The sequence below is a fragment of the Brachyhypopomus gauderio genome, chromosome 10 (genome assembly GCF_052324685.1).
Source record: "Brachyhypopomus gauderio isolate BG-103 chromosome 10, BGAUD_0.2, whole genome shotgun sequence".
NCBI classification, from domain to species: domain Eukaryota; kingdom Metazoa; phylum Chordata; class Actinopteri; order Gymnotiformes; family Hypopomidae; genus Brachyhypopomus; species Brachyhypopomus gauderio.
This window is the reverse complement of record NC_135220.1, coordinates 12,354,248-12,380,647: the sequence shown is the minus strand read 5'-3', so window position 1 is coordinate 12,380,647 and position 26,400 is coordinate 12,354,248. Positions and strand designations below refer to the sequence as shown.

Here is a 26,400-nt window from a genome sequence, read left to right as displayed (position 1 = left end):
AAAGACACTCATACAGAAAGTCAGAGCCAGATAATTCAGTTATGATGAACTGGTACAATATTCATCCTTGGCTTGAATATTCGAAAAAATGTTGCCTCTGAGCATTGCTGTGCATACAGACACTCCAGGGCTCCCCCAAACACTCAAGAGCCAGTATTTGACTCAGCAGCTGGATTGTAAGAAGGTGACTTGCAATGAAAAGGATTTATAATTCATGCATGGTCTGAGCGGCATAAACAAGCAAGAAGACTGTTTGCATGAATAATATTAATAATTGATTCATTATTATAATTTATAGTTGATAATTTTATACAGAGAAAACTGTATAAAATGCTGATTAATATTGAATGTTTAGTTTTGCTTCTAAGGACCTGTGATGATAGGGGTCCTAAACAAATCTAAGAACTATGTAATTTTTTTCACAGGGGCCTAATTTGATATCTCTTCTTGGTTCTCCTGCAGGTGTAACATGCCCAGGTGTAACACAGAAACTGATCTTTTCACCGCAAGTCAGAGCACGCAGCAGGACTGTCCATTATAATTGCCTCTGAAACATGACCATGCAAGGTTAATTCCCCACATCAATCTGCATTCACCTTAGATATCTCAGTTAAGCGTAATATGTACGTTTGGTTTAGTGAATCAAGTTTTCTTTATGAAAACTTGTCACGTTAATTTTAGGGTACACTCGTAGGATTAATGCCAGAGGAAGAGATTTCCTGTTGGTCACGGCTCCACAACCAAACACCATAAGACTTTGGGACATTCCATCATGAGGTGGGTGATTATTCATCATGATTCAGGAACAAAGGATGCAATCACCTCTCTCCCTCTTTCTCTCTCTGGTGCACTTGATAAATGCATTTGAAAAAGTTTCTTCTTTTTCACAGTATACACTATTGACATTTTAGTGACATAATTTGAATCACATAGGAGTCAGTTAAATTGCTTCCAAAAAACAAAAGTAAAAGTGTGTATCTGAAATGCAGGTATCTGAAATGCATGCATCTGAATTTCAGGCTGCAGAAATGAAAATGAAAGTTACGTTCATGGAAGTTTCCCTTTATAATCCCTCATATACCCACACAAGAGGATCAGATCTCTCAGCTATTTTAATGGAAATATTTGCCATGCTGACACTCTGTACAGGACAGGACTACAAGCCTGCAGGCTAGTTCAAATATTTTACAAATATATGACCTCTTCAGGTTTTACATTTTAGTAGTCATATTAGGTACCTAAATTATCAAAGTGTCCTAAATCTGATTTAGGAAAAGACATATGCATCACTCAATATAACACAGGGCAACAAAATGTAAAAATTTTGGTTTGTTTCACAAACTAAAATAGGTGGGCCTCAAAGTCTTTTTTGTGAGTTTTTACAATTTCTCTATCATGTATGGTTATAAAGTGACAGGGCAAATATCTTTAAGATTAATTATATTATACCTGATCATAAATAAGTTGTTATACTTAAATATGCACAAATGTACAGTGTGTGAGCTTAGCCTGTAGTGGGACATTCACCCTTAAGTGTCCTGTAGTCTGCCAACACAGAGTTGATCCACTTTCTTTGGTACTGCGTTTCCGTACTATTCATAATGACATACAAGTTTAGTGGTCTATGGGTGATAAACTATGGGTGATAGAGACACTCTGAAAATATATCTGGATTGCAAACAGTGTGCAAAAACACATAACAGACAGGTATTTTAGGTATTTTATGGAGGACGAAAAATCATTGTTGACCAGTGTAACAACTCTTATTTCTTTCTAAACGCTGCTGTGGAAAATACAGACACTACAGCATAGGCTATGAGACTTTAACCTGGCCTTCAAGCCCAGTCCAGGTTTTTGCAATCACTGTGCAACTCATTCAACTGACTATCCATTGTGTCATTACACCTGACAAAATTGGAGAATCTGCAGTCACCAGCACTCAGGGGGCACAAACAGACTAGATCTTTGCTCATGTTTCACTAGACTGAAAGAGGGTAGAAAGCAGTGGTATAACTTTGAACTGGAAATGAAAGTCTTTTGACATCCAGTAACTCAAGCCTACAATTTAACCTGCACTTCCTGGTCCAAAGGAGATAGAGTTCCTCACTCATGGAAAGTGATAGGATCATTCTTTCATTCGTTAGTAGAAATTCCCAGATTATTTCTACAGCACACATGTTTATAATGTTTTACAAAGGTCAAAATAACTTATTCAGATTAAGAAATATTTCCAACCTTTAATGCATAATTGAAATGATTTACCATTTAATAAAGGAGCATTCATAAACAGTCACATCAAAATTATGTCAGTATAGTCATCAAATAAATACTGTTAGATATTATAAGATTTTTACTAAATATGTTATATATACATTGTATTGTACACATCAGGTTTACAGTGCATTTTTCCTTTTAGTCAGTTTGCCCCGGGAATCTGTGTGTGTTTATGAGGACAAACAGAACAGTGGCCTACAGAACTGACAGGCAGTCATATTGCAAACACTGGCTGTCAATTCATAGGTCATCACCCTGTGTCCCAATCACAGGGTTAAATGTTATGTGTAGAAAATAGGTTAGTATATCGTAATAGTATAAGTATAGATAACTCATTATATAGTGATTAAGCCCTATGAAGCATACCATTTACCTTATGTACAGTAGCAGCTATGGAAGAGGAGACAGTGTATCCCAAGTTAGACAAATAGCACTGGGTCTAACACTGACTCTGTGTCAGCCAACAGCAGTGTTATTCAATTACTGTAATGTGTGGTTGATTAACTGAATGAACAGTGCCTTCTTGCAGCTGGACGGGTAAGGACCAAAGGTGACTCTCTGCAAGTAACAGCTACTCCACTGGAATATGCAGACTTTCCACATGGAGTTGCTGTTACAGCCAGCAAGCACCAAGTCTGTTAGAGCACAGCACCACCTCTGGTGAAGAGAAGGAAAGGCATCAATTCTTTAACACCCATCACCAATACTGCATATTTGTGGCACTCAGGAGCAGCCATTATAAATGTATACATACCCCACTTATCTCCCCTGTAGTCCTGGACCTGAATCTGTAAAGCAAATAAAGAAGAGAACGGAAGAACACTAAGGTTGAGTCTGGACTTGGACTTGGACTTAGCTGCCATTAAGAGCACGTGAGTCTGATAACTCATGACTTTGCCCTTTTTCTTCCTCCCCATCTTTATGGCATGTCATCTACCATCATCCAACAGTATGGTCAAAGTGCTAAGAGTGATCTGATAATAGCACTTTTATGATCGCTGTCAACAAAGGTGCAACACACAATGTGTGTGTGTGTGTGCGTGTGTGTGTGTGCTGATAGAAAAAATAGGTGTGTCTCGTGTGCCTTTTTTCTTTCTCTTTCCTGATCCTAATGTTGCATTAATATCTTAATCTTTTGTGTGATATTTGCACCCCCCCCCCTCCCCATATATCTGCTGGTTGAGTATCTTCATAAATATCTTTTAGACTTTGCCTTGCTGTAAAGCTCTTTGAAAAAATAAAACAATAAAGTAATTATGAGATGGCAGACCAGTTCACCGGGTCCATCTTATCAAACCTCGTTATCAACTCACTGACTTTATCACCATCATTTTCATCCTTACTGTACTTTATTTTTAAGATGGTGAGAAACATACTGCACTACACTAAGATATGCTTGTTACCTCTGGACTTGATTGCATTTGTACTAAATCAGGTATCTGATCCAGAGTCGATAACTCTAGTTTTTGGGCCCCCAACACTAACTGAAAACTGTATGCAAATATATATATTTTTCCAGAAGACATACACTTGTGTCGCCATTTTACCTATGTGCTCATTCATTGTATCTCAGATAAGTGAACAATATTTTATTACTTGAAGACTAAACAGAAGGTTCTTATTTTGGTATCTTTAATTCAAATGTTTATCCCAATATATTATATTTGAATACTTTGATCTTTTTAGATGTAAATACAGTTCTAATACAGTTTTAATTTATTTACAGACGAAGACTCAGTAGTACAGTGAAAACTCAGTTGTACAGTTACTATATGAATCAGCCTTACTAACAGGAAGTCCTCACATAAGAGTGAACTCTGCACATGTAGACCAACACCACATTCTGTAGATTGTCTGAAGTTTCTCAGTAACTTTGTAAAACAAAAGTAATTTGACAAATTTAAAGTTTTACTAATTTTATCTAATTTTATGATTTTCAGTTAATATTTTTTCTTTCTACTCTCTCTCTCTCTCTCTCTCTCTCTCTCTCTCTCTCTCACACACACACACACACACACACATAATATTCATAGTTTGACTTACCTACAGAGAGTCCCCTCGAACATGAAGCAGAGTAACTAGAGGTCAGAACGTGTAGAGCCCAGACAGCAGCAGGAGAGGCACTGCAGGAGACAGCACTGCCGGGTCCGATTGACAAGGGCCAGTTTAAGAGTAATCTGGAACTGGAGCTCAGTTAATCATTACACTTCACGTCAATATTTAACAGCCACTGTGCCCTGCCCCTCAATCTAACATCCTGGACTCTCACAGTGGTGCACATAAGACCACAGGAAAAGACTAGCAAATCTCTCTGCTGTGGTTGTACCACTAAACTATTAATGAATCCATCATTTTCATGTACAAAATTAGATAACATGTAATATTTACCCACAATGTATTCAGTGATCCAGAAGGATCGGAATGTAATTTTTTTTATATAAAAAGCAGGGCATGCCATTTCACAAAGGACTGATTGGCACTAGATCAAGGTGCAGTATAATATAATTGTATTATCCAATATCCAGCACAATATAGTTTCATCAATTTGTGCCCCCTCCCCACTAAGGTGTCACCATGGCCCATATCTGTAGGCTCCTTCTTCCCTGCTGATGAGCTAATGTGTGCTCATCTAATAAAAAGACATTATCAGTTACTGACCCTTAATTACAGGTAAGTAACGATGAGGCTACATGAGGTAATTCTGATCATTGAAAGAGACTCTGGACTCCAAACACTGAACAAAGAAAGAAAATGTTTATAACAGCATAATAAAAATTCTTTTTTTGAAGAGAAAGTTAATTATTACCATATAAGTTCAAGAGCACACAGAGTGGGTAATATGAAGAAATTAACAGTGATTTGTGTTAAATGTAAGCTCAGCTAACCTAAACTAAATACAATAATGTTTTCCAGGTATGTCTTTCAACCATGGTCATAACAACAATTAATTGGTGACCTACACACATTACACACAAAGCATGATGTGAGCCACATATTCTTTTTTATTTTTCAGAACCCTCCCTGGGTTTACAGACCTCTCTGGGATTACAGACCTGTTTGGATTTATAGACCTCCCTGGGCTTACAGATATCCCTGGGTTTACAGTCCTCCCTGGGATTACAGACCTCCCGGGGTTTTACAGACCTCCCAGGGTTTTTACAGACCTCTGTTTTCAGAGATGCTCTACCTCAGCTCTAGCTCTGTTCTTCAGCTTGCTGTTTGGTTTATAGTCACTCACCAACTGATCTACTATCGCATTTAGGTTATACAGTCCTGAATACATAATACACAGCAAATGTCATGTAAATAATAGGTAAGTTCTTTAATTGGATGCAAATGAAATATTCTTTGTTATTATTAATCATTATTGCATAAACATTTAGTTATTTTACTTGTGGTTTATATTTGTATTAATATGCAGGTGCATCATCAGTCAAGACTAACTGTGATGATGTTTGTATATTTGTTAAAGAGTCTTAACTTTGTGATGTTTCACTTTATGAATATAGAAGGCAGCAGAGCCGGAGTGGCTAATCGGGAGATTCGGGAGGATTCCCGATGGGCCGGCTCATGTCAATCTCTAGTTTGGGCCGATTGGGAGGGAAAAATTATTTTGGGCTGTATTTGGGCATGAAACTCCCGGGCTGAAAAAGTGTCCCACTCCGGCCCTGGAAGGCAGGGTGTGCATACCAACATCTGTAGAAATACACTGACTGCCCTCATCAGAAAGCGAGAATTTAGAGACATTGGCCAGGCACGCAGTGATTGACGGGGCTGCATAGTGCCACGCCTTAACACCGCTCCACACCACAAAATAATTATTATATTCCCTAAGGTACGTTGGCCCACAATCAATATTCTGAATATGACACAATACCTTTTGCTAAGTCCTCTTGAGATTCGAAGACCAGTCCAACATGAGATTACATTACTTCTATAAGTTTATATGGACAGCAGGCTAGCTGCAGTATTTTAACTACAGCTCTCTGGATTGCAACAACCAACAAAACCAGCTATTATAAGTAGCCAATAGACCACATTACAACTTCGCTTGTTCCAGTCATACTAATTGCAAGTTAATAGTGATATTATCTTCTATAAGTAAAAGGTAGTGAGCAAAACTGTAAGACCTTGAGTCAACACCATTTTGTATTGAAATTACACTTTTAAATTTAATGTTTCAACATTACTTAAGTGCATGCATCTAGAGAATTTAGGAATTAAAAGTAATAAATAAAAAATTAATAATAAAAAATAACTGTACTTTGGAGTACTTTTGCTTTATGTATATTTGTGTTCAGTGTTGTATGACTACAGCGTCATGGAGCTGCCCTCCACCACAATATATATACGGATTATATATAGTTATGAACATCGGATGTACACAGATAAAAAAATAATATGTATGCACATTTTATAGGCATTTTAAAATAAATAAATGAAGACAAGTTTAGGTAAATACTTGTATTAAATTATTTTGAGGTTTATCTGTTGATCAATGAGAAAAAACCTGCAGGAAACAAGACAATGATAAAGCAGAACTATTGCAAATTGAAATGTTAGTATTTTCTTTGTAAATAGCAGTACAAACTAAATAATGATATATCTGGCTATGGAGCATGACATAAAATATTCTATTAAAGCTAAGAATGAGAAAAAATATTTTCTGGTGAATAGTTTACAGAAGGCGGTGGTCATGTCTTCACTGTAGGAGGAAACAGAAGCTTATCTTTAGTGGGATTTTATGATTAATTTTCCCGCCTAAAATCCAGGAAGTGACATCATCCTATGTAAGGCCTACTGTTAGCTATTTGAAATGAGATGGTTGGATGGGCATTTTGTAGCTGTACTGACAGCTAAAAATACTGCTAATTAGATTGAGCAGGATTTAAGATTGAAGTTACTTAACTTTGTGAATATTTGAGAGCATTTTGTGATCGGTCACATTTCTATTTGTAAAATATTATTTTTCTTATGGGGTCACAGTGAGGCCACAACAGAAGCACAAAACCCTGCCAGGGTTCCGCCATTTTGACCCCCTGCACAACCCCCCGATACCTGGTCCCTTACTGGATCCTGTTGTTCTGTGCTGCCATGCAAATGGACGCAGGACACAGATGTATTGGTCAGCAACGTTTATTTACAGCAATCAAAAAATCAGTCATTACACCAGTTCGAGGCGGAGTAGCATCGGATCTGAGACACATAACTAGAATACGTAATGAAACATGAATGTAGCAAGAAACAAGAGATGTGCAGAGAAACACAAAAGCTAGAGAAGGCAATTACAATGACCAGCAAGACAAGACAGGAAGACTCGTCTAGTGAAGGGAGAAACAAGACACATGCAAATTCCTAAAGGGTGGTGATGTACATAAGACAAACAGGGCAGGTTTAAACCAAAACCAAAACTAAAATCACATGACACTTAGTAACCTGTGAGCCATATTGCCAATATGGAGACCACGACAACATTGTTTAATGTACATCATTGGCTGTACTCACTGATATTTGAGATTGAATCAAAACCGTAATATTTGCATGTTTTGGGTGTTAAACAGGTGAACTGTTAATGTTAAAACAGGTGAACGTAGTTGTAATTTAGACATATTTGTGGTTTATGACTCATTATCCTTGAGATAATTTTCTTCTGCTACACTTCACCATTTCAGCAGCAGTACAGTTCCTGTTGTAAAGCCTCACACGCCCCTGGTGCACTTCACCCTCCACACGAAGAGGGCTGTAAGGGGTTAGGGCAGGAACATGAACACTATCTAGGAAACAAGTTAGTGAGTGAACGAGCAACACATTCGGAACACAGGTGGAAATCTGTTCATTTTAAACAGAAATAGAGAAATAGCTAGATATAGTTATAGCTATACACATTTCACAGCAGTGGATTTTGACATGTGTGTTATGTAGTGCTGTAACTGCACTTTACAGCAGTCACCATTTGCCTTTCATCACCATAACAGTCTACAGAACTGACATGAGTCTTTTGTCCAAAACAAAAGTCCATCGCCAGGACAGAAAGGCACTGATCATGTAAAAACAAACAGTTTGTTTTTGTATTCCCGGGGAGGTACGGGTGGGTGGGAGGGAAATAGGGGTGGGGGGGGTAGTATAAAAGCAGGGCCTATGTTTGTGAGCATTTTTTAAATGATAACAATAATTTGATATTTGAGAGTAATAGTGAGGAGTCTAATTACTGACGATGTAAAATTATATTGGCTAATAGCACAATTTTTTAATCGGTCAAATCCTAGTTTTTACAAAAATATTTGTTAAACATATTCACAGAGGTATTAAATACTACATTGCCCATGGTTTAAAAAAGGTGATCACACCTTACACATCTTGATTATGCATATTTGAGTCTGTACAGCAGAACTGTTATTGACCATGTAAAGTTGCCGCAGCGATGTGTGCGGTTGCCGTGGTGATATGTGTTCGGTGGAATAGCTACAGTCACTGCTTCACCACTTTCCTCTTCTTCTTGGCAGTTTTCCCAGCAGCCTCAGACGGTTCCTCAGACGTCACCCTCTTACCCGGCTGCTCTTTGACCATCTCCATGGAATCCCAAACTTCATCCTCCTCATTCTCACCCTCAGCTTTTACCTCCTCTACCTCTCCAGCTGTATCTGATCCACACAGCTTCACCAGAAGAAACAATAACAGATTAACAGTGTCAACATCGCCATTAATATGATTATTTTACAGATACATTACTTAAATTGCATCACAGAACAACATGAACATGGTGCACTAATACTACCTTTACAAGTTATGTGAGAAATACAAGTCGCTGCCTCAACTCCCAAAACCAAACTTTAACGATACTAAAGAGTCTGATTTTATTCAGCAGATAAAAGGTGGGATTTGGTTTGAGGAAATAATGACAGCCCTTGATTATATTATTTTAATCAAACTTTGTACATATAGAGCAGGGGCGGCCAACCCGTCAGAGACCAAGAGGCACTTTTTTTTTTACTGTGTTACGGCAAAGAGCCACATCATACATGGGCATGTAAATTGTTGACGGGGGGTGGGGGGGGGGTGTAATGGACAAAAAAATAAGTATTATATCGCGATTGATCGATCGCCAGTAGTTGGCGAATTAGTAACTCGTGTGAGCGTGTGAAGACAGTCACATGCGTGTTTTCCAGTACGCCGGTTTTAAAAGTATTAGCGGCTCGCTAGGCTTGTAAACAAACCGCACAGCACGAAGATGTAGCAGTGTGTCGCCCTCAGAGCTGATGAGGTAACCGGGCCACGGCACAGATCGTTAGTGCAGGTAAGAGTGTGGACCGGCTGGGGAGCCGCATAAAACCAGGCAAAGAGCCGCAGGTTGGCCACTCCTGATATAGAGGGATTCATGCAATTTTTCTGGAAACAAAGCTCTCCAAACCACAACACTGGCACTAGGGTTAGGGCTAGGGTACTGGGGCTAGGGCACTGGGCCTGGAATAGGGCACTTACTTCAAGATCTTTACTGGAGAGCAGAACACAGTTAAGTCGTGATTTCAGATACACCTGGAAAGGTGAGTCACAGCAGGTAAAAACCACATGAATAACACATTCAAGGATAAGCAAGCAGAGTCATGTCTGAATTGGACAGATGAGTGATAGCAAATGAGAGAAGACAAAGAAAAGAACAAAAGCAAGTGGGGGGAGAGAAGGAAAGAGAGAGAGAAATTTTAACAAAAGAAAGAGGCAGAAGGAGAACATGGCATGGGGAGAGGGTGTACCTTGTGCAGTAAGGTGCGGTCCTTCAGGCTGTGAACTCTAAGAAAGCGATCCAACCCACAGGACGCGAGAAGTGGTAAAGAGGGGTGACACTGAAGCCCCCGCACCGCCCCTGCCAGCCCCTTTAAACACCCACGCACCAGTCCTACACACACACACACACACACACACACACACACACACACACATTTATGCCACATGCTTCTGTAATCCTAATGACTGCTGTAATTCTATTCCCTGCCATGGTACTTGTGTATGCCAGGACACACCCAGGTTAAAAGGTTCTCACTCATCCTCGCCCAACTTCCAGCAACACAGACGGACAAATAGACCAAGTTCAACTAGAAGTAGCTCCGTTTCGTCCACCTCAAAGCAACCCGTGAAGGTCAGAGGTACAAGGTTCCCTGGAGAAGGCACTCTGTAATCAGTGGGGAAAAGTGCCACACGCACACACGCTCGCACGCACCTTTACGCAGGTCCAGGATGGCCAGCTGTCCATGTGTGTTTCCCACCACCACGCTGGCCTGGTCAGCCGGCAGTGACAGTGCTGTGAGCGGATACTCGCTAAACTGGGCCTCCAGAACGGGCCGTCTCTGAGGAGACGATGGGTCATACACCCGTACCTAGACAAGGAGGAGAGTCTAGGGTTAGTCTAACACTAACACCAACCCTAACACACAGATAAGGAGGAGAGTCTAGGGTTAGTCTATCACTAACACTAACCCTAACACATAGATAAGGAGGAGAATTTTCAGACTTGAACCAAGGACAAGACACAGAGTTACCAAGAGCTTTCAAAGACACACATGTACACTCACTCACTCACACAGACACACACACACACTCACACACTTATTCGGACAGACCTGATGATGTCCTGTGCATGTGACTATCTTGCTGGAATCTTGGATGAATGCCACATCTTTCACCCACACTGGCACACGCAAACCCAGCCAATCATTAGCCACCTAACATATTGAAAGAACACGTACAATAGAGGATAGAGAATAGAGTTTCTTTGGGCAAAGAATTTATCATCATCAACTAGCTTGAAATACATCACAAAATTTTAGATCAACTTTTCACAAGGGTTACCATAGTAGTTGTTGCAGAGGCTTGATTGTTAGTAGAAAATGCTATTTTAATTAGGCCCATCATGTCAGGGATATACTGGCATGCATCTTAAAACAATACTGGATGCATCTGAGGTTTCTCACATTCTTTGCTGTGAATATGGGCTTGTCAGGTCTCTGCAGGTCCCACACTTTCAGAGGGTTCTCCTTCCCTCCTGTCGCCACATGATGGCGCTGTGATGGATTTTGTCGCATTTTACATACTTCAGCACCAACATTGATTTCAACCTAAACATAGAGAGACCCATTAGATGGAATATTGCAAGGAAGAATTTTAACAAAAGTGTCTGCAGAATTCCCAAATTAGTAACAAATTTGAAGAAAGCAACATGAAATCAGTCTTCTTTACACAATGACCTGGGCCAGAAGACTGATTCTGAGACTAAAGTCTGTCTTACAGTACAGTTTTGAAAAGTAAGCTTCTCCAACATCTAACCAACCCAGCTCCTCCTCCAATTCCATTAAATAAAAGGGAGATGTACATAACGAAGTCATCAGACTTAAATCCTGTAAAGCGCTTTGTGACAACATGTGTTGTGAAAAGCGCTATACAAATATATTTGATTTGATTTGACTTACTGTATTACTGCTGCCTTCACTCCACACCTTAAGCAGTCCAGACTCCACACATGTGATTAAAGAACTGGGAATGCAGAATAAAAGATAAACTAGTGTGATAAGGAAAGAGGAGTGAGAGAGTACATATACACGTCATAATTTGTTCTAACTGTCCAAATCAGACAGAGTGAATGTGGGCTATAAGCTTTTTCTCAGTCATCTTGCTGACTGTTGAATCGCACTGTGGTCCGCATCTTCTAGAGCAGACAAGGGCAAACTATGGCCCATTAGGTTTTTAATCAGGCCTGCCGAATTTGTCCAAATTATAGTAAAATGCTCATTCATTTCCCCTTTTCACCCTTTCTCCTGCAATACCCTCGTTTCCCCAATAGATAGCGCACTAGTCCAGACCACATTGACCTCTGTTGGAGTGCAACTTTCCCGCTGCTGTTTTTGCCCTTCGGTAAAAGTGAGCGGACCAAAGAAAAGAAGTGGACATTGTGTGCAGAGTTCTTAAAAAGTGTGTGGAGTGGACATCAAAATATTTTTTCACTAAAGTCTGATCAATGGCTGTATGTCTGTTATGCCAAGAAACGGTTGCAGTTTTCAAAGAGTACAATGTCAGCAGTCACTTTGCTACGAAGCACGCAAACTACGCTAGCAAACAGTAAACAGAAGGACGAGCGGCTACTGCTCAGAGGTTGGCAGTTTCTCTACTGTGTTATGAAAAAATGCATATGGAAAGTTTGGAGGAGCATCTTTTGATTAAGTGCAATGTGCGCATTTACGCACAGCAGGGGTACAGTAGCTTAACACGCTGCACATCGCTCTCAATTTAAAGACCCCTTTCTGGTTTATGCTGCAGGCAAGATATTTAATGCAGTCTCTCTCACAGAACAATCCGTCCATAATTTTGAGAGGTTTAAAACAATTAGAAATTTTTTAGCTTGAGTATTTCGTTAGGTGATGAATGTTGAAAGTGTTCCATTTATCATTTTCCAACAAGTGTTTTCATTAACTTTGCACCTTCAACTGAAATGTATAAAAATAATAAATTAAATTTATTATTATTTATTAGTCCAAATGCTCCTGACCCAGCCCCTCCGTCGAATTTTAGAACCCAATGTGGCCCGCAAGTGAAAACGTTTGCCCACCCCTGCTCTAGAGGTGTACTGTGGCACTGAATGTATTCAAGAGCACCTGTCTGTGACAGCGAGGCCCGTGAAGCGGCCCTGTGAGACATCTCCACACTCCCGGCTCTCCGTGAAGATGCCCTTCTCTATGCTGAAAGTCTTTACGCTGCCATTTAAGCAGCCAACCAGCACCTGAGCAACACAAACACAACCAGATCACTTTCGTCCTTTGAGACGTTACTTCTGACTTGGATCAGACACTGTGATCCATACCTGCATGCGTGACAAATCTCTGTACGTGTACCTATAAACGCAGATAGGATTAAACCTTGTGCCTGTGCAGATAAAGTATCACGTGAAACTGCAAATTCGACATCAAAGAAATTTTGTACACCAAGAGGAAAACTGGTCAAAATCCTGAAATGGAGAGGTGTGTCTTGTTGCCATTAAAAAACAAACAAAGAAACAAACACCTGATCCACAATTACATGACAATTACAAATCCATAAACAGATCAAACTAAGTTTAAGTCAGTTGGGTGTAACCAGTGTGCACTTTATTGGTATGAATGTGCACATGCTTATATGCTTAATATCAATGAATAGATAGAAAATATTTTTAGTATATGTTTTCAGATCTCGATCTCTCTCTCTCTCACTCACACACACACACACACACACACACACACACGTGTGTAAGGGATAGCTAGTAGCTAATAGTGTCGCTTTTACTCACCTCAGTCTCCTGCGAGTCTCCCCATGTCATGGTGCACACCTCCTGGTCCCGACTCAGACAGCTCATTTCGCAGAAATTAAACGCCTGCTTCTTGCTGAGACTCACACCTTCATCAATATATCAACGGGACAAGTTATAACGACATAGTTCACACAGACCTGGAGTGACACCTCACGTGTTGACTAGCTTGGTTATCCACTAGCTCGCGGAGCAGATTATATAGATAATGTTGCTGTATTCACACATTGGATAAATGTTACCTTTCAGTATTCCCGTTTCTGATCCAACCCATACTGAACAAAGTTGACTTTTGGCAGCCATTATAATGGCAAGAAACGACGTTTCCAATAACCCAAACAAAATTGCACGTTTTAGTGCGCAAATAATATGTTCCGGCTGGGAAACGTTGCTGAAATACGTAGTTCCTAGTACAGTGAATATCTTTTTAGTTTGTATAAGCCTGTTTGGAAGTTTCATTTATTATATCAATTACTCACAATAATAATTGATGTTTTAAGACGACGTCATTTTTAAAATCTGATTACAAAATGACTACAAATTCAACGATTTCTCTGTGAGTCTCTTTCCCTGAGAATCAGGACACCTGTTAGAAAAAACATCATTCATTGACATACGCAGCAGCAGTTTATTTCAGTGCATTGAAAAAACTAAAGGTAACTGGATATACCGCGTATATCTTCAACAGAACAAGCAATGAGACATTGGTTGCCTTTGTCTTCAATGGTGCATTTTATATAATTTTATATTATAAAATTAGCATTTTCTTTCAAATCTCTCAACATCTCTAGTAGTTGAGATTTTGAGAGATTTGAAATGCTTTTACAATGTCCCTATTAATTAATGATTGCAGAGTAAGTAAATAAATTATATCTATAATAATTCAACATTTTGGCAGTATATTAAGGAATCAATAAAATGAGCTAGAATTAACAAAAAAACCTTTAAAATCCATTCGCAATGCAATTGTGTCGATTTTACATGAGTTTCATCTCGGTTCTTTCCCTCGAATGAAAAACCCGACGTCGCCTCACAAGAACTGGGACCGTTTGGTTCCTATGGATGAAATAACGACAAACGTCCGCCAGGTGGCGTGCTTGAGTTGACGAGTACAACATCTACAAGACGTCACAAATATCTAGTGACTCACCTAGTTTATCTTAGAATTCCATTACTTCTACACTGTAGACTGCCATACGAAAGGAGAAGAAATAGATGACTGTAATTAGGTCCCTATTCAACAGAAAACAAATAGGAATTCATGAGAGATAGCAGACACCCCACACTATCTCACATCTAACGCATCAATCATGTTTAAATGAAACCAGCCTATACAACTGGTGCAAATCAAAATCAAAGCCATAGAAATTCCGTTCAAAACAGAACCAATAACATTTCGTGCTTGCTTATTTTCTATAGAGTAGTTCACATTGCATATAGAGCAAATGTATAATAATAATATAATAATAAATAATAAGTGGATTCGAAACAAGACATCCTTGTCCCACAGCAGGTCAGTGAGAGGAGGTGAGAGACAGGTTTAATGAAGAGGCGCAGAGACATAGCCTAGAGAGGGACACAGGAAATGTTCGTGAAATCGTCATGGAAGTGAGGACAGGTACTGAAATACAGGAATTACAGAGAGAAGTATGGTGAATATGGAAACAAAGGGATGGGATGAAAAATCGTGACAGTGGGTTGCTCTGACAGGGCGGGACACATCCACAAAACCAATGAAGTTCATTTAAGTTCGTTTAATTTAATTTAGATGAATTTGAGTTCATCTCTGCCTCAGAAAAAGAGTGACGCATCCGGCGAAGGCAGTGTCAGTCTCACAGAGAGTTAATGGAGTACAATAGAGAGAGAGAATAATAGAGAGAAAGAGAGCGACACAGCGAGGGGAGGCCAAAGGAGCTTCCCCCCTCAGAGCTCTCTGGGGAAACTACGAAGACGAGGAAGGCAGGAGAGCTACAGACATCCACTCGGTCGCTGAGAGGAGAGACTGTTGAATGCGATACGGCCACTCTGCCTCATAGTAGACACGTTAGAGGGGGCGGGAACCGCGAAACGAGGGAACAATAGCATTAGATTATTATCTGTCATTTATAGAGAAAGAAAGAGTGAGGGTACAGAGAGAGAGAGAGAGAGAGAGAGATGAGAATGTGGAGATGAGATGGGAATGTGTTAATTTTGTCTGAGTTTTCTGAAACCTCATCTGGAATTCTTATTGAAAAGAGGAAAACAACGACGGAACAGAGAACCAAACGCCTGGTGCTGTTGTGAGAGATGTCAGAGACTCGGTCACGGCACCGCAGCGATCTCTGACATGGTGTCGACCCAAATTAATGGAAAGGAAATGAGGGGAGACGGGAGCAAAGCTGACAGCGGCAAGACATGACAGGTACTGGACCGCCGCTTGTCACTCATCACTCATTCATCGCCACAGTCACCCATTCACGCATTCACCCATGTAGAACTCAGGTATTCTTGAGATTAATGACAATTAAAGATTTTTCATCTTAGTTCTTCGACTTTCTGTCTTTTAATTGCTACATGCCTCAGAAATAAAATTTTCAGTTTGCAAAGTGTTGAGATTAACAGAATATATAGGCTATGCCTTATATATAAATATAAGGCATTCGAACTATAATAAGGACCATAATAAGCAACTGCAGTTAGCTGCGTGTTATTTATAATGAATATTATACAATTTAAAGTTTGTTACATGATACATGTTTAGAAGAGTAATTGTGCATAATCGGGATCTAAGCTGTATGTTTGAATTACAGTATTAATACTTAGTAGATGCGTATTGGAAGATGTGGATTATGGTTGTGTAAAAACTAAATCAATGTGTCACAATATTGCGTATTGGAAGATGTGGATTATGGTTGTGTAAAAACTAAATCAATGTGTCACAATATTGGTCCAGACTGAATAACTGAAAGCCCCTCTGATGGTATGTGTTGTTCAGGAATAACTCAAGGCTCTTTGCATTAGTGACTGTCACACGTTTATTACACTGTAACGTGGATCAATCTGTGGTCAACTTCCAGCTTCCACCCAGGAGAGAGTTTTACGAGCACCAGCGTGTGAGGGAGGTGCTCACAAGCTCTGAACACCAGCCTGGCCACATCACACAGCATCCATTCTGAAGAAGGAGAAGGAGAATCGCCAATACTATTTTTTTTCTTTGCCAGTCTGAGAGAGAGAGAGAGAGAGAGAGAGAAAAGAAGGGGATAAGCTAAGAACTGAGCACAAAACAGATGGAAGAGTGAAAGGGAGGCAACAGTTTCACTAGTGTCCCCTTAGGAGCAACATACACACACACACACACACACACACACACACACTGCATGTTCTACAAGTAAGGGAGCTCTCTGGGATCAGTAAAGCAGGGCGAGGCCGTGTCACTGATCCCTGCAAACGTTCCCTGTCCCTCTCTCCCCTGGAGGAGCAGCAGGAGGACAGGAGTGGGAGAGCAGGAGAGACAGGGACTCCTTCTCTGAGGAGGAGGAGAGGAGAGGTAGAGAGAGACGGTATCAAGGTGAGCTTGAGAGAGAGAGAGTCGGGGACGCCTCCCCCTCTCTCCCTCGACCCGACCCACCGACAGACTGGCTGGGGCAGCCATGGCCTTCACCTTTGCGGCCTTCTGCTACATGCTAACGCTCGTGCTGTGTGCCGCTCTCATCTTCTTCGTCATCTGGCAGGTAAGTCCCATTTCGTATTCACACACACACACACACACACACACACACACACACACACACACACACACACACACACACACACACACACACACACACACACACACACACACACCTGAATAAGCCTGTTGCTCCCATTATAACCAAAAATGGTCGCGTGAATATGACTGAAATTCATGTTATGAAGTCAACATTCACCAATCTGCTCAAGGTGAAGAAGCAGTCGTATAGATGTGTAGTTTTGTAAACCATGTTGAATTGTGCTTTTTTTGGTGCATTTACATGTCCTCTTTACCTGTGACAGCCTCATTTTGATTAAGAGCTGCCATCTGTGTCATAGCCAAGTCTGAGAGTGTGTGCGTGGGTTTAAAAGCGTAGCGCGTGGAGTCTGAGATGTGTCGGTAGCCATGTCTGCTTCAAACTGCCTCCTCAACCACAATAAAAGCCATGAAACGAGTCCACATGAGTAGCAGGAGCAGACATTTTGATTCATTTTGATTGGGTGAGCAGGACTTGACCCTATTAGTGAACTGCAGAGAAGGAGATGGAGGATGAAAATGAGAGAAGAGAGAATGAGAAAGAGAAAAAAAGAGGGAGCAAACGAAAGACTGATAGAAAGAAGAGAGTGAGAGAAAGAATACAAGCCTGAAAGAGACAGGGTGAATGAGTATGTGAGATTGCATGTGTGAGACAGAGACAGAGGGTGAGAGACAGACAGGCTTTGTGTGTAAGAGAGAAAAGATGAAAGACAGACAGGCCGTGTGTGTGAGACAGAGAGTGAGAGACAGACAGGCTTTGTGTGTGTAAGAGAAAGGGTGAGAGACAGACAAGCTTTGTGTGTAAGAGAGAGAGGGTGAGAGACAGACAGGATTTGTGAGTATGAGACAGAGGGTGAGAGACAGACAGGCTTTGTGTGTAAGAGAGAAAAGATGAAAGACAGACAGGCCGTGTGTGTGAGACAGAGAGTGAGACACAGACAGGCTTTGTGTGTGTGAGACAGAGGGTGAGAGACAGACAAGCTTTGTGTGTAAGAGAGAGAGGGTGAGAGACAGACAGGATTTGTGAGTATGAGACAGAGGGTGAGAGACAGACAAGCTTTGTGTGTAAGAGAGAGAGGGTGAGAGGCAGACAGGCTTTGTGTGTGTGAGAGACAGGCTGTGAGGCAGACAGGCTTTTTGAGTGAGGCAAAGGGTGAGAGACAGTCAAGCTTTGTGGTGGTGAGGCTGAGAGACAGAGAGGCTTTGTGGGGGTGAGACTGAGGCTGAGAGACAGACAGGCTTTGTGGGGGTGAGACTGATGCTGAGAGACAGACAGGCGTTGTGGGGGTGAAACTGAGGCCGAGAGACAGACAGGCTTTGTGGGGGTGAGACTGAGGCTGAGAGACAGACATGCTTTGTGGGGGTGAGACTGGGGGTGAGACCGACAGGCTTTGTTTGTGTGAGACAGAGGGCAACAGAAGTGGGCGACAGTTTGCTTGCAGCAAACTATACCAGAGTCTACCAACCCTGTCTGAGCAAAATCATGACTTCCATATCCTGGAGCAGCATTTGGACTTCAGGAACATGGCTGTTGTACATGACCAAAGTTCAGGTTTAGTGACCGACAGCTCATGCAGAAATCTGGCAAGGAGTATGTTACATTCTAGAACAGGGGAAAACACTCTCAACTCAGCTGCCCCACAGCCGAACACGTTCCAGAACATTTTAGAACATTCTAGAACAGTGGTTTGTTTGGTTGTATTCCACCTGGCAGTTGTGTACAGGTTTATGAGTTAAAGGTTTTAAAGGGTCATTTAAAACACATACTTGAAATGACTGAGTATTGACTAATGACTGGAGTGGGAGAACCTTGAAGCATGAGTCACTTAGTGTCTGCATGTGTGTGTGTGTGTGTGTGTATGTGTGTGTATGAGCAAGAGTGAGGGAAAGGTGGTGGGTTCCAGCGTCTGTGTCTGTGTCTGAGAGGATGTCAGTGAGAAGCCATGTTATTGAGAGTGCTTATCAAACTATAATTCTGTTCTCTCCCCATCCCCCTAGTCTCCATCCTCCACTCCCCCTTTTCTGTGCAGCTCTCAGCCAATGAAACCGCACGCTCACTTCTATAGTAACCATAGCGCCCGCTTAGAGGCTCGTCCAATCACCATGGAAACTGCATCTGTTTACAGCACATAACGGAATGAAAGAAAGAGAAAATGGGATGAAACTGATGTGTTTGGGAAAGAGAGTCAGGACACCGATACTTACATCTGCATGTGTGTGAGAGCAAGATGATAAAGGAAGGAAAATCTATTGACGTGACGGGTCGTTTTTCTTGCCATTTCAAATGAACCATAGAATGTAGAAAATGGTTAGGGTTCAAATGTAGACGATCAGTCAGTCCGTCTGAGGCAGCCAGAGGCAGTCAGTCTGAGGCAGTATTGTCTGTAGACCTTTGAGGTGAAGATTGATGTCACAGTTCTAATGAACCTAAGATGGCTGTCATCACGATCACTCTGTGGTTTTCTAGATCATTGCGTTCGATGAGCTGCGCACAGATTTCAAGAACCCCATTGACCAGAGCAACCCGACCAGAGCGGTACGACCCTAATGTTCACCATCTTCTCACCATCTTCTCACCTGTGGAGTTACACATAACCAGATATACACACACAAATGCACGTACTTGTTATTTTTAAAAGTGTGTTATTGTTTTACGCAGAATTTCTGCTTACTTTACAGTATACGGCAGGACAGCACAACATTTTTAAATAATTTTTTTATCATTATTGCAATACTTCCCTTTGCAGTATGAACAGTGCTACAGGTTAATATATGAAAATGAACTGGCCAAAATCAGAACAATACAGCCACTGTGGGCTAAGTGTGTCTTGATCAGTCTCAGACATGGGTGGGAGTTGTGATGAATCATGGCCATGGCCGTATCTCTTGAGGATATTGAGGACGTTTCCTCAGTAGTTTGTAGCATAGTAGTAGAACAGTTTTTTTTAATGGTTTGAATGAACTGTCTCTCGCAATCTGATAGCTAACACTAAAAATAATTCCTCTCTCTGACTGACCTGGCTCTGTAAAAGCAATAAAAAATGAAACACAATAGAGAATCATTTTTCGGGGTGCAGTCCTCCTCGTGGTCCTCCTTACCTGCCTAAAAACCCCAAAGATTTAGTCCATGCATGAAGCACACAGATGGGACATGTAACCCTGCATGCCTTTGGGATCAAAGGTTATGGAACAAGGTCTGGATGGGGCATGTAGAGTTGAATGGACAGAGGATGCCTGGTTATGTATGACAGCAGTTGGCAAGGATGTGAAATCGATGACATGAGATATAATAAAGCTCAAATTTTAACCATTTTTTAATCAAAGCCAAGTCCCATAAAAAGGTTCCCAAAGTGTAGCATTGTTTTATAACTACATACAATCCCACCATGATAACTGATGTATTCTGAGAGATCTTCTCACACCTGGTTACGAGCGACACAGGTCTGTAATTGTAAACATTGGTTATGGTGCAGGTACATCTCGTGTGAGTAGTACTATGCAACATGTATCTTAAATACATTGAAAATCACAAAATGCTTAAACAAAGTACAAGATGTCAGCTATCTATCAAATAAGTACAAGCTAATCTTAACCCCGACCATGAAAGCATCACTGCCTAAACTGTTTGCCTTCAATTTGTTGACACACGTCTCTAAAATGTCAAGTAATCCTGTAGAATTTTTAAGAACCTTTTTTTATAAAGCAATTGTAATACACATCTAAACCCATAATATTGCATTTTTGTTCATATCATGCAGCATACAGAATTATGCACAGGAAATACAGAATTGGTATGCACATGTACTATATAAGAATTAGTATGCACATGGTACACTGTTGCTTTTGTCTTTTTGCAGAGGGAACGAATACTGAACATTGAGAGGATCTGCAATCTTCTCAGGAGGGTGAGAGTTCCTTCATCACTTCTTCAGGTCATGCATGCCCAGAAAGCTTAGAGATATGTTATATCTTCCTCTGAGACTCTGAGGGCATCTCCTGTGGGTTTGTATAACATACAAGCCCAGGTAAAAATGGCCCAGGGCTCGGAGTGCGGCTGCATTTCAGCTAACGTGTTTGTGAACACAGACTCGGCTGTAAGACTCTTCTGTGTTCTTTTTCTAGCTGGTGGTTCCGGAATATTCCATCCACGGCCTGTTCTGTCTGATGTTCATGTGCGCGGGGGAGTGGGTCACATTGGGCCTCAACATCCCTCTGCTCTTCTACCATCTCTGGAGGTAGCAGCTCACCCCTACCATCTCACCATCGGCCGAAGCTCAGGGTTCCACTCAGTGGATCTTATATTTTTTTACCTCTAACTCTCCAGGCTTAACCAATTACTACATTCTGGTATACCGAGGCTGTGTGATGAAATAGATCATTCCAGTGAAGTGGAGCTTCTAGTGAAAACTACAACCATAATGTCACATCTCACATGGTGATACAGAGGAGCTCACAGGGCGACAACACTCATGTTTCTGCTCCTACAGGTTCTTTCACCGGCCGGCAGACGGGTCAGAGGTCATGTACGACCCCGTCAGCGTCATGAACGCAGACATTCTGAATTACTGCCAGAAAGAGTCTTGGTGCAAACTCGGATTCTACCTTCTCTCCTTCTTCTACTACCTGTACAGGTAAAACCTCCTCAGGTGTTCCTAGATGTTACTGTGCCTACAGACTTCTGGTGCTTTTCACTTTAAATATCAATATTAACTAGTTTCATTACTGATGTTATTGTTATTGATATTGGTAGAAGTCTGTTATTACTGGTGGAAGTCGATTGTTATTGATTGCTATTTGTTCTCTGCCCGTTTCCAGTATGGTGTATGCTTTGGTAAGCTTCTAATCAATGAGGCCAGATGGAGACCAGTGACAAAGACTACGAGAGGAACCTTAACAAAGAAAGTGCAATGTAACCCTATGTAACACCATCTCCCTCATCCAGCCATTTCTTCAGAACAGACTCTCTTCACCCTCTACCACAGTCTGGTAGGGAGGACTGGAGGAACCTAGAAACACACACAGATAGAGTAGTTGCTAGTAGTCACTGCAGTTCAAAATAGAGAGGAACGAAAGGAGCGAAAGACGAGAGTGCGTGAGGAACAGAGAGGCGTGAGATACAGAGAGTGCGTGAGGAACAGAGAGGCGTGAGAAACATAGAGGCTCTGGCAGCGCTGATGTTTCCGAATAGAGTTTCAATTCTCAAGGGCTGTCGAACATCTCTGCTGCTCAGAGCATCACGAGGAATCTCAAGTGTGAAGAAGCAGCGGAATGAGAAAAATCATCATCTCTGGTATCATGACTTTGAGAAACATGCATTTATGTTACAATGTCCTTTCATTTGCAAAACTCAATTTTGTGGAAAGATACACTTGTATAGTAAAAGTGCTAAACATTTGGTATTTCAGTAAAGTATTTGTGATAGATTATTTTAATGCTGCCTGATAAGTAGAAACTGAGTATAATATCAATCAACTTATTATATAGTTCAGTTGTTGTATTTCAATCCAGGGTAGTACTACTAGAGTTCTTACAATAAAGAAAATAATATATTTATACATAGGAAGAGACAGTGATGTTTACACAGAATCTCCAAGCAAATCAACCAATGAAACGAGAAATAACACAGGCCGGAAAAAACTGTTTGAACTGCGGGACTTTTATAGGAAAGACTATATTCGTTTTGAGAGCCAGTGCATTGGTTCAAGCTGCCTGAGGCTGTACATGTGCATAAGTGTATCTGGCAGCCTAAGGCAGGAATGCACCTCTATATCACTGTGGGGACCAAGCTGTTCCTCTGTGAAACTCCTGACTGAGATGGACATGCAGGATAAGCCATTGCTGTAGTTCATTCAGCCAACTGATCGTGAAGACGCTTTGGGATGGATAATGTAACTAAACAGTGTGATGTGGCGTGGAAATGGGAAGCTTAGTGTAAAATAGGGAGAATGAAATATGCAGATGTGCTGAAGACGATGATGTTGACGACGCTGATCAAGATGTGAGGACAGCAGATGCAGCTCCAATAACTACATCCACATTCGGTTGGCCGCCATGAAGCACAGGTCGTCTTCTCCACTCAGCCCTGATTGGCCCTGCTCCTGCTTCCTGTCAGCCCTGATTGGCCCTGCCCCTGCTTCCTGTCAGCCCTGATTGGCCCTGCCCCTGCTTCCTGTCAGCCCTGATTGGCCCTATGTGGGACTCAAGCACATCTTTTAGCTCCAGTGCCATCAGTGTCAAAAGTTTTACTTGTCTGCTCACAGATGAATAATGATTCTCTGCTGGAAGCACCAGATGGGAATAGCAGTTTCAGAGGTAGTTACCATACTGGGAATGGCCTCACACTCCTGCCCCCCTTCTCTCTCTCTCTCTCTCTCTCACACACACACACACACACACACACACACACACACACACACACACACACACACACACACACACACACACACCATTAAAGACTATATTACAAATCTCTGGCTAATGTCTGTGGGGACATCTGAAGTGTTACAGTATGCCAATGAGATTTTAAACAGCAGTGGCACTTTGACACCCCCCCCCCCATAATGTGAATCTTTTTTGGACAGTTGCATCATGCACATCAGAGAGAATGCGAGGATGAGAGATTTAATGATCATTTTAACATTACCACTGAATGTCTTATTGCAACTTATTAAAAGTGAACATGCAGTATCTATATTTAAGGATAAGTTCATGTACATGTAAACGTCTTTTATACTCATTCGTCATCTGTATGCTTCAGTATCTTCGTTAATATGGTCTGTATTCATTAGAATACAATACATACTAAAAAGCAATTCTACATATTCTAATAAAATGTGGCAAGCAAAATGCATTGCAAATTTGTTGTTGTTTGTGAAGCACAGCAAAAAATAAATAAAGGTTAAAGATTATAAGCAAGTGAAAAGGAAGGAATTCAAGATGAGTGATAAATCTTTATGAACACTGAAGTCTGGTTCGATTCAATCTCCCTTCTGCAGACAGGGAGGGCTTCATCTTAGAAGGACCGAATACCGAAAGTGAGAATGTGAAATGTCTCATGATATCTAGATATCTAGTGGACGAGAGAGAGAGAGTTAGACAACCTCACATAAAATGTATTTCATCCTTTCAGTGTCTCCATGGCAACCAAACTGTGTTAGATACTTACTGACTCACCATTGTCTCCCCGTGTCTCCCTCGGTTCACCCTGCGCTTAGAGCCCAGCACAGATCGAGCACAGGCGTTCTGGACATAGCGACAGAAACCCAGTGCTGGCCACAGCTCAGAGAAGCTGCTAAGTAGAACAAATTAATAGAGCACAGCCTATAAACAGCAAGTTAAGCAAAACAACTGTACTTTCCAAAGCGCTCGTATGTTGGTTAGAATGTGTGTTTTGAACAGGTTCATGTTCTACATGCAGAAACATGCTTGTAATCACCCCCCCACACCCCCACCTCCAACAACCCTGCTTTCCTCCACCTCTTGAGAAATGTTGCTATGGAAACTGGCTACAATTGATAAGTTTGAAACATGAGTGATCCACTAACACAAGCTAGAGCATATGCAGACACATTCACAGTGCTTATGCCCATACACACAAGCACACGCTGCAAACGCAGATACACAAACGAATATATATGTAGATAAACACATACATGCACACACACACACACACACACACACACACACACACACACACACAGTCTTGTTCATGCATACACACACACACACACACACACACACACACACACACACTAACACACAGAAATAAATAAATAATCATCCAAATCAACACCAGAAACACAGATGAAGACAGATGGAAATATAAATACTTAAACTGACCAAATCATTTTCTTCTTTTAAGTAATTATGAATCAAACAGTTAACAACATTCGATCCATTTCAATTACTACCCATATGCTCATTAGCATACGCAGTGTTAACATATATGAGAGTCTAACCCTAACCCTGGTTCATAGGCAGTGTTAACATATAGGAGAGTCTAACCATGGTTCATAGGCAGTGTTAACATATAGGAGAGTCTAACCCTGGTTCATAGGCAACTGGTGACAACATTTAGAGCACCAACATCCTAAAGCTGGAAGAGTAATTTCCATAATCAGGTGAAAAGTGAGAGAACATTAAGAGTGATCATGAATTATGAATGTGGACACACATCAGTACAACATCCATAATCAGAGACTGGACAAGACCCTGGACAAAACAGACCCTACACACAACAGACCCTGGACAAAACAAACCCAGGGCAAAACAGACCCTGGACAAAACAAACCCTATTCACAACAGACCCTGGACAAAATAGACAATTGACAAAACAGACCCTAGTCACAACAGACCCTAGTTATAACAAACCCTAGTCACAACAGACCCTGGACAAAATAGACACCACACAACGGTGAGGAAGTGGTGGAGAAATAGATGTAGAACTACGAGATGTGAGAGGAACAACGCAACGCTGTGTGTCTCTTGTACCTGTGTCCGAGGATTAGCGTTTTAGGGGTAGGGTGTTTAAGCCTGTAAATTAACACTTAAACCTGCTTTTATAAGCAAATTGGTTACCATGAACTCTGGTCCAGCTCTAAAACACACCTTAGGTAATGCAAGGCTGTTAAGTGCTGATAAGGTGTAGTAAGGAGACGTAAAGGTGGAGTAAGGTGTAGTAAGGAGACGTAAAGGTGGAGTAAGATGTAATAAGGAGACGTAAAGGTGGAGTAAGTTTACAGACATGGTGAATGTTGGCTGATGAGATCAGTTGTGTAAATCATCTGGCCGTTTCAGCTTTACCGTTTGCTTAGGAATGTATACAATTACACTCAGGCACCCCCATATATTTCCACCTAGTACCACAAAATGGTTTGTGAAAAAGAAGAGACAGAAATATCAATGCTTTTGAAGGATGAAAAATATTTCTGAGCCTGCATACAATCCCCTCACTGCATCATAATGTTAATTAGCATTTCAGATAGACATGAACGCTGTGAAAATCACACTAACACTTACGCACAGGTGCGGAGGGGCAGGAAACGACTGTGAGCAGATT

The 26,400-nt window shown here is 41.2% G+C and overlaps 2 protein-coding genes and 1 long non-coding RNA gene across 5 annotated transcripts; 2 read left to right on the top strand and 1 right to left on the bottom strand.

Annotated features, from left to right (window-relative positions):
- Window positions 1-461: 461 nt before the first annotated feature.
- On the top strand, window positions 462-5,547 carry LOC143524900 (uncharacterized). Of its 3 annotated transcripts, XR_013133506.1 has the most exons (4): window positions 462-567; window positions 682-777; window positions 2,804-3,146; window positions 5,288-5,547. It is a non-coding gene; the product is annotated as an uncharacterized LOC143524900 (long non-coding RNA). The 3 variants fall into 3 exon arrangements; XR_013133505.1 differs by lacking the exon at window positions 5,288-5,547 and having other exon boundaries at window positions 2,804-3,737; XR_013133507.1 differs by lacking the exon at window positions 5,288-5,547 and having other exon boundaries at window positions 2,791-3,737.
- Window positions 5,548-7,400: 1,853 nt separating this feature from the next.
- wdr74 (WD repeat domain 74) lies at window positions 7,401-13,969 on the bottom strand. The gene is made up of 10 exons (XM_077019542.1): window positions 13,840-13,969; window positions 13,580-13,686; window positions 12,912-13,036; window positions 11,733-11,796; window positions 11,238-11,381; window positions 10,887-10,988; window positions 10,487-10,643; window positions 10,023-10,165; window positions 9,754-9,807; window positions 7,401-8,928 (listed from the first exon to the last, which is right to left on the bottom strand). The coding sequence occupies exons 1-10, from the start codon at window positions 13,898-13,900 to the stop codon at window positions 8,743-8,745; spliced, it is 1,143 nt and encodes a 380-aa protein (XP_076875657.1). The 5' UTR covers window positions 13,901-13,969; the 3' UTR covers window positions 7,401-8,742.
- Window positions 13,970-15,230: 1,261 nt separating this feature from the next.
- Window positions 15,231-24,192, top strand: cnih2 (cornichon family AMPA receptor auxiliary protein 2). The gene is made up of 7 exons (XM_077019541.1): window positions 15,231-15,998; window positions 16,654-17,307; window positions 19,810-19,878; window positions 21,200-21,247; window positions 21,465-21,577; window positions 21,830-21,973; window positions 22,158-24,192. Exons 2-7 carry the CDS (start codon window positions 17,227-17,229, stop codon window positions 22,183-22,185), a joined length of 483 nt encoding a protein of 160 aa, XP_076875656.1. The 5' UTR covers window positions 15,231-15,998; window positions 16,654-17,226; the 3' UTR covers window positions 22,186-24,192.
- The last annotated feature ends 2,208 nt before the right edge of the window (window positions 24,193-26,400 follow it).

What these genes read in the sequence shown, in the direction of transcription:
- wdr74 (XM_077019542.1), bottom strand. Translation starts at nt 13,900, where the DNA reads ATGGCTGCCAAAAGTCAACTTTGTTCAGTATGGGTTGGATCAGAAACG. An exon ending in GAGACTCGCAGGAGACTGAG is followed by an intron (nt 13,037 to 13,579) that starts GTGAGTAAAAGC and finishes TGTGTTGCTCAG; the next exon opens with GTGCTGGTTGGCTGCTTAAA. An exon ending in GTGAAGGCAGCAGTAATACA is followed by an intron (nt 11,382 to 11,732) that starts GTAAGTCAAATC and finishes CTCTATGTTTAG; the next exon opens with GTTGAAATCAATGTTGGTGC.
- cnih2 (XM_077019541.1), top strand. Translation starts at nt 17,227, where the DNA reads ATGGCCTTCACCTTTGCGGCCTTCTGCTACATGCTAACGCTCGTGCTG. An exon ending in TCTTCTTCGTCATCTGGCAG is followed by an intron (nt 17,308 to 19,809) that starts GTAAGTCCCATT and finishes GTGGTTTTCTAG; the next exon opens with ATCATTGCGTTCGATGAGCT. An exon ending in CTCTTCTACCATCTCTGGAG is followed by an intron (nt 21,578 to 21,829) that starts GTAGCAGCTCAC and finishes CTGCTCCTACAG; the next exon opens with GTTCTTTCACCGGCCGGCAG.